The sequence below is a fragment of the Capricornis sumatraensis genome, chromosome 18 (genome assembly GCF_032405125.1).
Source record: "Capricornis sumatraensis isolate serow.1 chromosome 18, serow.2, whole genome shotgun sequence".
Taxonomy (NCBI): Eukaryota; Metazoa; Chordata; class Mammalia; order Artiodactyla; family Bovidae; genus Capricornis; species Capricornis sumatraensis.
Genome location: NC_091086.1, coordinates 9900188 through 9915278, shown reverse-complemented (window position 1 = coordinate 9915278; position 15091 = coordinate 9900188). Strand labels below are relative to the sequence as shown.

Genomic DNA, 15091 nt, shown 5'->3' with positions numbered 1-15091 from the left:
AGCTAATTTAAAAGAGAAAGAGATGCGACTTATTCAAAAAGATGTACTGTCGTTCACAGCAATAGTTATCTAATATACAGAAGTTAATAAAGCAGATTAATCTGCAAGTCCCCTTAAGCCATTCTTGAGTTTTGGGCAACTGCCTCCTTGACCTTTCACCTTCCCGCTGCGCACCAGCAGCAGGTGCCAGCTGTGCAGCAATCGTGGCCGGCACTGAACGCAAAGTCTTCCCTTACTTTGCTTCTGACCAGCAGCTGACCCTGCAGGAGTGATTGTTTCTGGTGCCGGCCTAAAGGCTACATAAACCAGTAGCAGATAAACAAAAGACTACATATACCAGCTGCCTCGCCTGAGGGTACCATCCTAGGCTGACACCTCCACTCCTTCTCCGGCGTACCAAATTGCTCCTTGTTTGTTTCCATACATGCATTTCACCCTTGTTATTTTGTGCAAGAGGCAGGCATAGGAGAAAACCCCCCAAAACAACAAGGACAAAAAAACCCCATCCCTTCCCTCGAACTTGACTTTTGAGTATTCCATGTCAAACTGTGCCATTATGATGCTAATCCAGGCCTGATTTAGCAACTTTAATAAGAGGCTAAACCCTCTTGTAATTAGATAATAAAATTTTATTATGTATTTTAATATTAAAAGTCTTAAAATCAAACTCTTCAAATCATACACTGGTACGGAACTAAGGTACTTAAATATCACAGCCCCAGAAAATGGGAGCTTGAGAAAGCACATTGTGGCTAATTTTTCATTCTCAGAAATGTAAACATGGAATTCCTATGTGGTAGCAGTGAAGCTCCAACACTCTTAATTACGTGCAGGGAAGAATGAATCTATTCAAGTATGAAGCACACTGTACCATTTCCAGCAACAGCATGAGATGGTTTTGACAGTTATTTCTTGGATACAAATTACACAAGTATAAAAACAATCCCCATAATGATTAAATGCGGTTATGTACATAGGAGAATACCAGTGCAAAGGGTAACATATTTAAATGGTTTTCCTTCATTAAAAAAATTATATATGATATTAAACCATCAATCACTGCTGAAGCACTGGAGTTTAGACGCACTGTCACTGGTTGAAATAAATGACCTGGAGACAGAATTCTGGCTCACTCAATATGGTGTCTTTGCTGTTGCTTAGTCACCCAACTCTCTGCTGGTTTGGGCTACATCTGGTGGATTCTATCCTTTTCAATTAATAAGGCAAGTTACGCTATCCATGGATTACATCTCTGAACTGTGCTTAGAGGTAGAAAAACACATGTCCTAGGAAAAAAAAAACAAACCCACAAATGCTCTCTGTTCTGTCAGCCATTTAGAACAATACTTGAAGTACCTTTTTTTTAAAAACCCATGTTTAAAATTTTCCTATGTAATTTCAGCAGCTATTATATAGTATACAACGATATACTCTTAGCATTACTATTTATTTTGTTAAGTAGTAGTCTACAACCATGTTAGATTTGATGTCTAAAGTCACTATCTGTAGACTGCACTTCTAAAAATATTTTTTTGGGTTTGCTGTGCAGACATTCACTGACCATCACGAGGCTTCAGGCTCTGCCAGGTGCGAGGCCAAGTATCAGGATGGAGGTGATTTGGGGAAAAAAGGTACTGTGTAAAGGCAACAGGATTACAATACTAATTTGATGATTTATCAGAACAGGTTTCTATTTTAAAATACCATTTTTTGTTACAGGTGAAATAGTCATTCAACAAATATTTCTATAACAAAGATGAAACAAAAAAGGCAAAGATATGGTATATAACAATGGATTTGGACCAGAATTATCCTTTTAAAGATGAACAGAGAAACGAGTTCATAGTATCAAAGATAAAAGCCATTTTAATTAAAAATTAGTGTTCTATTTTTAAAATCATGAACTTCAACTTTCTAAACTGATCTTTAGGAATAGTGATCACAAATTCATCATTCTTAAAGAGTTTTAGTGCCTTTTGGACTTTTGCTACCTGGCTATTAACTATATACTTCTGTGCAGCCCTGTTCCTCTTTCAGTTCAGTTCAGTTGCTCAGTTATGTCCAGCTCTTTGCAAGCCCATGCACTACAGCACAGCAGGCTTCCCTGACCATCACCAACCCCCAGAGCTTGCTCAAACTCACATCCATCGAGTCAGTGATGCCATCCAACCATCTGATCCTCTGTCGTCCCCTTCTCCTCCTGCCTTCACTCTTTCCCAACATCAGGGTCTTTTCCAATGAGTTAGTTCTTCGTATTAGGCAGTTAAAGTATTGGAGTTTCAGTTTCAGCATTAGTCCTTCCAATGAATATTCAGAACTGATTTCTTTTAGGATGGACTGGCTGGTTTTCCCTGCAGTCCAAGGGACTCTCAAGAGTCTTCTCCAACACCACACAGTTCAAAAGCATCAATTCTTCGGCACTCAGCTTTATTTATAGTTCAACTCTCACATCCATACACGACTACTGGAAAAATCATAGCTTTGTCTAGATGGACCTTTGTTGGCAAAGTAATATCTCTGTTTTTTAATATACTGTCTAGGTTGGTCATCATTTTTCTTCCAAGGAGCAAGTACCTTTTAATTTCACGGCTGCAGTCACCATCTGCAGTGATTTTGGAGCCCCCCAAAATAGTCTCTCACTGTTTCCATTGTTTCCCCATCTATTTGCCTTGAAGTGATGGGACCAGATGCCATCATCTGTTTTCTGAATGTTGAGTTTTAAGTCAGCTTTTAAACTCTCCTCTTTCACATTCATTAAGAGGCTCTTTAGTTCCTCTTTGCTTTCTGCCATAAGGGTAGCATCAGCCACATATCTGAGGTTACTGATAATTTCCCCTGGCAATCTGGTTTTCAGCTTGTGCTTCATCCATCCCAGCATTTCACATAATGTCTTCTGCATATAAGTTAAATAAACAGGGTGTCAATATACAGCCTTGACGTACTCCTTCCCCAATTTGAACCAGTCTGTTGTCCCATGTCCAGTTCTAACTATTGCTTCCTGACCTGCATACAGGTTTCTCAAGAGGCAGGTCAGGTGGTCTGGTATTCTCATCTCTGTAAGAATTTTCCACAGTTTGTTGTGATCCATACAGTCAAAGGCTTTGGTATAGTCAATTAAGAAGAAGTAGATGTTTTTCTGGAACTCTCTTGCTTTTTCTGTGATCCAATGGATGTTGGCAATTTGATCTCTGGTTCTTCTGCCTTTTCTAAATCCAGCTTGAACATCTGGAAGTTCGTGATTCATGTACTGTTGAAGCCTGGCTTGGAGAATTTTGAGCATTACTTTGCTAGCGTGTGAAATGAGTGCAATAGTGCGATAGTTTGAACATTCTTTTGCATTGCCTTTCTTTGGGACTGAAATGAAAACTGACCTTTTCCAGTCTTGTGGCCACTGCTGAGATTTCCAAATTTGCTGGCATGTTGAATGCAACACTTTCACAGCATCATCTTTTAGGATTTGAAATAGCTCAACCAGAATTCCATCACCTCCACTAGCTTTGTTTGTAGTGATGCTTCCTAAGGCCCACTTGACTTCACATTCCAGGATGTCTGGCTCTAGGTAAGTGATCATACCATTGTGGTTATCTGGGTCATGAAGATACTTTTGTATAGTTCTTCTGTGTATTCTTGCCACCTCATCTTAATGTTCTGCTTCTGTTAGGTCCATACCTTTTCTATTCTTTATTGAGCCCATCTTTGCATGAACTGTTGCCTTGGCATCTCTCATTTTCTTGAAGAGATCTCTAGTCTTTCCCATTTTATTGTTTTCCTCTATTTCTTTGATCACTGAGGAAGGCTTTCTTATCTCTCCTTGCTATTCTTTGGAACTCTGCATTCAGATGGATATGTCTTTCCTTTTCTCCTTTGCCTTTCACTTCTCTCCTTTTCTCAGCTATTTGTAAGGCCTCCTCAGACAACCATTTTGCCTTTTTGCATTTCTTTTTCTTGGCGATGTCTTGATCACCACCTCCTGTACAATGTCACGAACCTCCATCCATAGTTCTTCAGGCACTCCATCAGATCTAATCTCTTGAATCTATTTGTCACTTCTACGGTATAATCATAAGGGATTTGATTCAGGTAATACCTGAATGGTCTAGTGTGGTTTTCCCTACTTTCTTCAATTTAAGTCTGAATTTTGCAATAATGAGTTCATGATCTGAGCCACAGTCAGCTCCCAGTCTGTTCCTCTTAGATACTTTGATTTGATCCTGAGTAATTAGATCACACACACACACACACACACACACACACACACACACACACACTTGACCAAAGTTAACTTTATTTTTGCCTCAAAAAATCTTGCTATTTTGAAAATTTAAAAAATATATATATATTTGGGGGATGCTGGATGAGTTTAATTGCCCCTTATTGAATGCTTTCTACATGCAAAGATACAACTCAAATGTGATAAAATGTCCTCTTTAAGTTTCAGTAAAGACCTATGTATAGAGTCATATATAAAAGCAAAATAATGGCATCTTTTTGAAACAACAAATTTTAAAAGTATGCTTTAAGAATTATTAATACATCAGAGAGAAACAAAAATGTCACTGTTGCAAGGCTACATAAGAGGGCTGGGAGAAATTCTCAGATTACAGAATACAGAAGTGAAAAAGTAGAAACCAAACATACAGTGTTGGCCTGCGGAGTAATATTATTTTTCAATCAGTGACCAACATTTTTAAAACTAGATTTCTAGCTTTTCGTTGGGAGGGAATCTCAATACATCTGGCAACACTGGGTCTTACCACCTGACAGGGCAACAATTAGCTAGAAGCTGTTTGGAGACTGCCCCCTTTAAACAGGGATGTACACCCAACATCGCTTTCATTGCTGTCTACCTCAATCAAGTTTCCTGCTTGGCTCTACAGACACCTTAGTCTACGGCACCTCATCTTAACACAATGAAAAGTAGGAGAGGGATGCTCAAAAGGGTCAGTTTCAGACGTGCCAGTGTGAGAGACTTTCAGCAGACCTATCGGTACTCAGTAGAGCCTCCTTTAGAGAACAGAGGCTTCTTACAATCAGAAAGAGGTGGAAAATGACATTCAATACTGATAAAGCTTCTGCACAACAAAGGAAACTATAAGCAAGGTGAAAAGACAGCCTTCTGAATGGGAGAAAATAATAGCAAATGAAGCAACTGACAAACAACTAATCTCAAAAATATACAAGCAACTTATGCAGCTCAAGTCCAGAAAAATAAACGACCCAATCAAAAAATGGGCCAAAGAACTAAATAGACATTTCTCCAAAGAAGACATACGGATGGCTAACAAACACATGAAAAGATGCTCAACATCACTCATTATCAGAGAAATGCAAATCAAGACCACAATGAGGTACCATTTCACACCAGTCAGAATGGCAGCGATCCAAAAGTCTGCAAGAAATAAATGCTGGAGAGGATGTGGAGAAAAGGGAATCCTCTTACACTGTTGGTGGGAATGCAAACTAGTACAGCCACTATGGAGAACAGTGTGGAGATTCCTTAAAAAATTGCAAATAGAGCTGCCTTATGACCCAGCAATCCCACTGCTGGGCATACACACCAAGGAAACCAGAAATGAAAGAGACACGTGTACCCCAATGTTCATCGCAGCACTGTTTATAATAGCCAGGACATGGAAACAACCTAGATGTCCATCAGCAGACGAATGGATAAGAAAGCTGTGGTACATATACACAATGGAGTATTACTCAGCCGTTAAAAAGAATTCATTTGAATCAGTTCTAATGAGGTGGATGAAACTGGCGCCGATTATACAGAGTGAAGTAAGCCAGAAAGAAAAAACCAATACAGTATACTAACACATATATATGGAATTTAGAAAGATGGCAATGATAACCCTCTATGCGAGACAGCAAAAGAGACACAGATGTAAAGAACGGACTTTTAGACTCTGTGGGAGAGGGAGAGGGTGGGATGATTTGGGAGAATGGCATTGAAACATGTATACTATCACGTAAGAAACGAATCGCCAATCTATGTTCGATACAGGATACAGGATGCTTGGGGCTGGTGCACTGGGATGACCCAGAGAGATGATATGGGATAGGAGGTGGGAGTGGGGTTCAGGACTGGGAACTCATGTACACCCGTGGCTGATTCATGTCAATGTATGGCAAAACCAATACAGTATTGTAAAGCAAAAAAAAAACAAAAAAACTGATCAATCAGTGGTGAGAGTCAGGATAAAGCCCAGAGGTGTGCAGGCGATGGGGGTGGATGCAAAGCCCTTGCTGCTTCCCCAGCTTCATCTCACAGCGGCCATGCTGATTCCACCCTAGAGAAATCAGGTTAGAGTAAACCTCAAGAGCTGCCCCAGAGGCATTAAAGGAAGTAACAAAGGAACATCACGAGACAGTTATGCTGTTAGACTCTGGCCTTCTCAGGATACACATCCTACTAACTCGTATGCCTCTGCGTCTGGCTGCAGAATTAATGATTGGGTATGGGCATAGAGTAAAAGATGAAGCTCTGCCAGCCCTGCCTCAATGAAGGTGAAGCGACAGGACTTCTCTACACCAGCTGGCAAAGCAACTTCCCTCTGTCTTGCCCACTGTCTCTTTGAGTCACTGCCCATCTGTTTCATTTCAGCTGCCGCACAAAGTTGGGGTATAAGATGACTGCTCTGAATCACTCTACCTTAAGGAAGGTCCCTGGGACTTACTGGAAGCTTAACTTGCCTCATTGTAAATGCTTAAAACACACATATTACTTCAAGTTAGCAGCCACCAACAAACTATAGCTTTGTGGTTAAGTTATATGTGAACTGTGAATGAAACATATCAAGGTAAAATTTTAGTTTTTCCATTTATTGACTACATGATCTTATTGACTACTAGTAACTTAGGAAATTACTTAAATCTTTTTATGCCTTCAGTTCAGTTCAGTCGCTCAGTTGTGTCCGACTCTTTGCGACCCCATGCATCGCAGCACGCCAGGCCTCCCTGTCCATCACCAACTCCCGGAGTTCACTCAGACTTGCATCCATCGAGTCCGTGATGCCATCCAGACATCTCATCCTCTGTCGTCCCCTTCTCCTCCTGCCCCCAATCCCTCCCAGCATCAGGGTCTTTTCCAATGAGTCAACTCTTCGCATGAGGTGGCCAAAGTACTGGACTTTCAGCTTTAGCATCATTCCCACCAAAGAAATCCCAAGGCTGATCTCCTTCAGAATGGACTGGTTGAATCTCCTTGCAGTCCAAGGGACTCTCAAGAGTCTTCTCCAACACCACACTTCAAAAGCATCAATTCTTGGGCCCTCAGCTTTCTTCACAGTCCAACTCTCACATCCATACATGACTACTGGAAAAACCATAGCCTTGACTAGACGGACCTTTGTTGGCAAAGTAAGGTCTCTGCTTTTCAATATGCTACCTAGGTTGGTCATAACTTTCCTTCCAAGGAATAAGCGTCTTTTAATTTCATGGCTGCAGTCATCATCTGCAGTGATTTTGGAGCCCAAAAAAATAAAGTCTGACACTGTTTCCACTGTTTGCCCATCTATTTCCCATGAAGTGATGGGACCAGATGCCATGATCTTCGTTTTCTGAATGTTGAGCTTTAAGCCAACATTTTCACTCTCCATTTTCACTTTCATCAAGAGGCTTTTTAGTTCCTCTTCACTTTCTGCCATAAGGGTGGTGTCATCTGTGTATCTGAGGTTATTGATATTTCTCCCGGCAATCTTGATTCCAGCTTGTGCTTCTTCTAGACCAGTGTTTCTCATGATGTACTCTGCATATAAATTAAATAAGCAGGGTGACAATATACAGCCTTGACATACTCCTTTTCCTATTTGGAACCAGTCTGTTGTTCCATGTCCAGCTCTAACTGTTGCTTTTATGCCTTAGTTATCTATAAAATGGTGCTCATAATATGACAGCTTCATAGATACTGTGGTGATGAAATCAGACTAACTGCTTATATGTAAAAAGCTTAAGCTCATCTGCAATATTTGCCAGTATTATTATTTTCCTTGAAATAAATACAAAGTACATACATATATTGCTGTGAAGAAGACCATGATTGCAACAGCATGTGCAAAAAACAATTTTATTATTCTGATTTTTTTACTTGTCAAGCCTAATGACCTATCCCTGGCTTTTCTTTAAATCCATGTTATCCTCTGATCCAGTTGTAAATATTCTTTCTGCATGTTTTTTTTTGACATCAATCTGCCATTATATTTTTGATAATAGCTGCAAATTAACCAGACTGAGCTAGTGGGCCATGAACATACTTTCTAATTAGGATTCACTAGAAATGTCTATAATAACATTAGAAAATTTGGTTAATTTTTTAAGAGCATAAGAGACATGAATATATTTCACCTGCTAAAGTATTTCCCACTGTGAGAGTCTTGCTGAGGTTCTATAGGCCAAAATCTCAACATCAGTTAAATATGTGACTGCACTTTCTCCTACTTAGTATTATGGAATGGAATCTTAAGTATGAAAGATGTCTTGTATAGTATGTCAAAATGTTGAGCAATATCATTTCAATCTAAACACAGAAATGAAAAAAGAGCAGATGATTTCCCTTTTGCTATAATTCACTTTGGGATGTATGTCACGAAGAGCACTATACAAAAGCAATTTTCATTGATTGACTGACTGATTGAGGAAAAGGGTGACTGTTCTCTTCAGCTTACGTCCCTACTGAAGTATCTGAAGTATGATTCTTATAACTCCTGACAGCTCTTCACAATTTGTAGCTAAATGCTAGGTTAGCACAAAGGGGGTTGGGAGGGTGAGGAAGAAAAGATTATAATTAGAACTTTTTCTGGTTTTTAGTACAGCTCACTTGAGTCAGATAGTTAAACAGAAGAGGTTAAGATAAATTCAAACCTAAATGTTCTAATTACTCCATTCAGCATATTTAAATTTTAGAGAACACAATTGCTAAAAATACACTGTTAATAAGTTAATGGTATAATTGAATCAGTAATATTGACCATTATATAATTCTTGTTCTATTTCTACGTAAGTTGCTACTCTTTCTAGAATATTTAGTTTTAACAGAAGTTCTGATTTAGAGAAGCATTCAACATCAGTGTCCTATTCTTATAATCTGAAAGAGAATGAGTCACATCTTTGAAACGCCTCTCTAATTTGTACAAAACATGCTCTTTCATTTACCTAATTTGGATAGATCTTTCTTTCACTTTGTGATATAACTAAATGAACACTGACCTCTGAGTTATATATGCAAATACTTAACATGACCAGGGATAAAACTGAAAACACTTCACATAGAAATCTTACATTCCAAATTATTGTAATAGATCCATGTGTAATCCCTGTTACCACTGACCTTTCTTCAAATTTCAGTTTATCTTTCTAATGACATAAAAGCATGGGGGACTTTTTTTGCTAATATACATAAACTAGGTTTTTCTCAGTTGTTAAGTTAAAACAATGCTGGTTAGACAATAATTCTTACTTGAAATAGATTAATTTAATTATAATAGATCTTTATTATAATAATGGACTAAATTTAATGCTTGAAAATTTAGATTTGTTTGCAAAATATGGAAGACGGCTTATTTGGAGAATGGTTTTTGAAAACACTGAAGATCTAAAGCCATGTAGCAGGTTATAATAAACACATTTTTAGGTGAGAGGCACTTAAAATGTCTTTCCCAAGCAGCTGCATACAAATGGAAAGGCCTATAAGAATGTCAGAAAATCCTTTATGTAGGTTCATGCTTCACTTGCTGTAGAAGCTTGAGGAGATAACTTTTGCAATTTAGAATTGACATTGTTCAAGCAATTATGCTTCCAGCAATATAGGTCCAGGTTGAGGGGGAGGGGAAACAGTTCAAACTAGTAAATAATTGCAGTATCATTGCATCAGTTTAGTTTAAAGAGCTGACAAACTCTCTCTAAACTCTAAGCACAATTAGTCATTAGGGTCTAGTTTTTCAGCACTGTTAAGCAATTTGTAACCCATTCCTTTTAATAGGGTTAGGCATTACTTAACCGACACAGATGCCTTGAAAACCGAAACCTTGAGTTATGAAGCAGCAACCTTGTTCATTACCTTCTCTGATAGGCAAAGCATCTACAAAAACAGCATTTAATGGGCAACCAATGAATAATCAATGGCTCACTTTTCATCTGAGTGTGAAAATGAGAATAATCTAATATAAATTCCCTCTGGTAAGAGGCTGAATCTTGGATTCTGCTGCTCTTCAGGGTTGATTTATAAGGTCTTGGAAAGCTGATGTAAACAGATGATCAATGGGACCCATCCTTGCTCATAATAACCCCCAACTGGCCCACTCCCTCTTTTCCAAGTCTATCCCTTCAGGCTATTAGCTCTGTCCAGCTAATTCTTCCCACTACTTCTGCCTGCTGCTTTTACTCTGGCCATCCGTTCAGTCCAGCCGACTCAGAAGTAATTTTATACGCAGCAGAGAGCGGGTGGAATTGATTTTTCACTCAGTGCTCAGTTCCCATCTGAATAATTATCAATTTTACTGCCTCATAAAGGGAAGAGTCAAAATTTCAAATCAATTCAAAAGAGCTTTTGAGACGACAGAAACTGTGCATAAGAATAGAGGTCAAAGTTGTCAGTGACCTAAGGAGATGATGTCAGATACTACTATACCCAATAGTTGACATCAGAGGCACTCAAGATGATATAACCTAGTGCTAATGCAAATCATATTTATGCTGACTCCCAGAAACCAGTCATTAATATTTAAAATGCTATCTGAGAGCCTACATTCCAAATAAATAGAATGCATTCCACTGTTAATAAAGATGTATCACTACTTAGTCAAATGCTATAAAGTAAAGGATTACCAAGTATTATTAACACATAGAAATTACTTAAACCAACAAACACAGGATAATTCTGAGTAAAGACAAACATGATTGTCCTTTGCACAACAACATTACTTGTTCTGCACAGTCTGATGGCATTTGTCCAGGACCATGGCCTATTGATTTTTGCTAAAATCTTCTACTCACTTAAAAGTTCCTGCCAAAGTTTCTGGGCCAATATTACGATCATGGTTGAATACTGGCAGGTGGTAGATTTGTCACTTGCCATGGTGGGGTTGGGGGTGGGCTTGATTCCTGGCCAATCCATGGGTATTTATTTTCTCCCTGGCTGGCTACATGCTTTAATTCTGTGGTTCTCAGGCTTCTCATAAAACACCTGAGTGCTATGACACACTCCCAGAAGCAATGGCTACTGCAGAGGGATGGGTGAGGAGAGGTGTATCTAAATCTTGATAGAATGTATATTTTGAAGAAGCATTCTGGCTGAATCTGAGATCTTATCCCTACCAACTAGTGCCCTGAGAATAAATGGTGTAAGGAAGTTGTAAGGATTTCGGTTTTTGAGCCAAACAGACCTTGGCTCACACGCCACTTTCCAGTCGGTCTCTCTGTGCTTCAGTTTATTCAGCTGTAAAATGGGGATGATTATGGTTGCTGTGGAGGTCTAAAGGCGGAGCCAGCCCTGAAAGCACTCTCCTACTGCCGTCACTAAGCTAATCCAATTAGTGTATAATTAGGTACTGGTCTCCTTCCCACCTGGCAGGAAAAACTTGATAAATTAATGTCTTTTGGATCTTAACAGCTCTTGCACCTTGTACATAGGAGGTCCTCAATAAATGAGTTACCTTCCTCCTGTTTAATCACCAACATGTTTTGTAACAATTTCAGGATCATACCAAATAGTTGCAGCCCTTTGCTTATTTACAGAAAATCTTCATCCACACCTTCTTGCCAGGAAATTAACTGGTTAACTGAAACATCACCACAAATGAAGGTTACATAATTTCATTTAAGTATTAGCAAAAAATGACAGCTAGGAAGAAAACGTCTTCTTTGTCTTTCTTATTCATTTTCATCATTTATTTACTCAGACTGACATTTTCTGATGATTGCAGGCGACTTATTTGCTGGCTAATGACCATGTTAAAGTATTTACATTTGCAAACCACAGATTATTATGGAGATAGTTTGGCAAAATAAGACAACTGGAAGCAGTATAAAGATATCATTTCCCAAATTTAGTAGAATGGGAATATATCAAAGTGATGCTATCTCCATAGCAAAATGATATTACTCTCTTTGAAATGTTTCTGGCATATATATTATGTTTATCTTTATGCATGCTGTTACTGTGATTTGTAGAAGTGACTTTTTAAAGAACATTAAACTTAGACCTAATTCATATTAGCTAGTCAGAAACATTTGAAAATTAACAAATCATGGCTTTATCACTTATTATTTAAATGGTTTTGGGAATATGACCCATCTGAACCTTGATTTCTCATCTAAAAATGGGGAAAATGACCCAGCAGGTCACCTGGCACAGACTAGGAGCCCAGCAAATGGTAGTTTCTCAGCACACCAGAGTATTCACAAGGCAAACCTAAGATGATGTTATTAGAGGCTCCAGGAAACAAATCAGAGGTTGACTGTTTCTAGTTCCAGCTTTGACTTTTATTCAGTATTTCTTTTGTCTCTGAAAGTGCTATCCTCTTTCTGAATACTAGCTTCACTGCGTGAGATGCATGAATTAGAGATTTGCTGAGGGCGGGTAATCCTGAGGCCAACTATCCTACTTATAGGGAAAATACTCCTAGAGGAGAACCAGGAAAGAGTCTTGGTAAGACCAGTTGCTCTAAGGTATTCAGAGACCACACTGGCTTTGGGAAAACTCTTCATCTCTTAAGGTAGGTGAACAACCACGATTTACCTGCTGCAGGACCTCTGGATTTTGCTGCATAAAATGTAATAGTCTCTGACCAGCCTGGGTGGCCTCTCGGCATCGAAGTGATTTCTTGCCCTCTTTTGCTATGTGCTTGAAGAGGTAGGTGACGATGTAGTCTAAGCTGGTACAGCAGCTGGAGGAGACGACTGTATCTGTGTGAACAACAAATGAGAATTCACTTGATGACTAAGGTGATTGTTTCATCTCACTCTAATGCCTAAATTAAAAAAAAAACAAAAACAATTTCTGGTTTCAAAGCACTTTTACCAAACTGTAAATTCTTTGAGGATTTTGCTTTGCTTATCTCTTTAAACCCAATGTCAACTATAGGACTTCACATAGAGACACATTAGTAAGTAAATGATTCCTGGATTGCATTGGACAGAATTTTCCATATGTGACCTTAATGACCTTCTGTTCAGTTTAAGTGTCTTTATTAAATATCTACATGGTGCAAAGTGCTCTGCTTCAGGGGAAACCGTGAACTTGGCACAAAGTACTTTGCTTCAGGGAAACCCTCGCCCTTGTGTCAAAGAGACCATGATTTAGACATAAGCCACTGGAGCACAGTGCTGTGTAGAAATGAGGATCACACTGCTGTGAAAATTTTGAGAGAGATATTGCATTTGGATGAGGATCAAGGAGGGTTTGTGGAGGTAGCACCTGAGATGGGCTGGGAAAAGTTATTTTCAGTTAAACAAAAGGAAGGACATTTTTCGATGGAGAGATTAGCACAGTATACATAATATGGTGAGAAGGTATGGATTTTGAAGACAGAATTTCAACCTAGTTTCAAATTCCATCTTTTCCAGCTACTTGCTGTGTTATTACGAAGGAGCCAATTAAACGTTCTCATCATTTGTAAAATATGTTGCAGAGCTGAATGAGGAGAAAAATAACTAGAAATTCTCACAGTAAAAATAACTGATATTTATTGAGAGTTTACTATGTTTAATTAACAACACGAGTACCTAGAGAGTATTATGCTAAGTGAAATAAGTGAGATAGAGAAAGCTAAATACCATGCGTTCACTTATATGTGAAACCTAAAGGGAAAGAAACCCAATGAACAAATGTGACGAAAGAGAAACAGTCACAGATACAGAGAGCCAACAGGCGGCTGCCAGAGAGGGTGTGGGAGGAACGAGAGAAACAGGTGAGGGAGATTAACAGGTACAAACTTTCAGTAACAGAATGAGGCACGGGTATAAACTGTACAGTGTGGAGAACAAAGCCAATAATATCTTAGTAGATTGACAGATGGTAACTAGACTCCATAGTATTTTAACACCACGTAATGTTTAGAAGTATTGAATGACTATGTTGGGCATCAGACACTAACATGGTGCTGTAGGGCAGTTATACTTTAAAAACAAAAACAAACTCACAGAAGAAGAAATCTTATCTGTGGTTATCAGAGGTAGCTGGTTAGCAGGAGGGGGAACTGGATGAAGGTGGTCAAGTGGTATAAATAACACTGCTGTATATTATATATAAAACTTAGAGTATATCCTATGAATACCCATCACAAGGATGAGTATTCTTTTATTTTTAACTATATGTGATGATAAATGTGATAAATGATGGATGATAAATACCAGACTGATGGTGGTAATCATTTGGGGATGTATACAAGTCAGATCATTATGTTATACACCTTAAATGTGCACAGTGTCAACTATAACTCAAAAAAACTGGAAGGAGAAAAATATGGTAGTTCTTACTAATTTCCCTCATGGTATATTTAGGGAGTAGGACTTATGGCTTGAGTACAAGAATGTGTAGAAGAATCATAAGAGAGTAGGCCGCTAAATAGCTTGGGATCTTCCTTGAGGGCATCCAGTAGTGAGTCACACATTTACACATAATCTGAAAGGCAACAGAGGTGTTAGTGAAGGTTTATATTTTTTTGGCACGTAAGTGTCACCATTTAACTTATATGCAGAGTACATCATGAGAAACACTGGGCTGGAGGAAGCACAAGCTGGAAACAAGATAGCCGGGAGAAATATCAATAACCTCAGATAAGCAGATGACACCACCCTTATGGCAGAAACTGAAGAGGAACTAAAAAGCCTCTTGATGAAAGTGAAAGAGGAGAGTGAAAAAGTTGGCTTAAAGCTCAACATTCAGAAACTAAGATCATGGCATCTGGTCCCATCACTTCATGGCAAAGAGATGGGGAAACAGTGGAAACAGAGTCAGACTTTATTTTTTGGGGCTCCAAAATCACTGTAGATGGTGATTGCAGCCATGAAATTAAAAGATGCTTGCCCCTTGGAAGGAAAGTTATGACCAACCTAGATAGCATATTCAAAAGCAGAGACATTACTTTGCTAA

The 15091-nt window shown here is 38.8% G+C and overlaps 1 protein-coding gene across 1 annotated transcript in view; it reads right to left on the bottom strand.

Moving 5' to 3' along the window:
- Positions 1 to 15091, bottom strand: part of RANBP17 (RAN binding protein 17) — a 364064-nt gene that overhangs the window by 19532 nt on the left and 329441 nt on the right. Inside the window, exon 25 of the mRNA XM_068990796.1 lies at positions 12737 to 12903. Within this exon, the coding sequence (XP_068846897.1) occupies positions 12737 to 12903 (167 nt within the window). The remainder of the gene's footprint in view (positions 1 to 12736; positions 12904 to 15091) is intronic.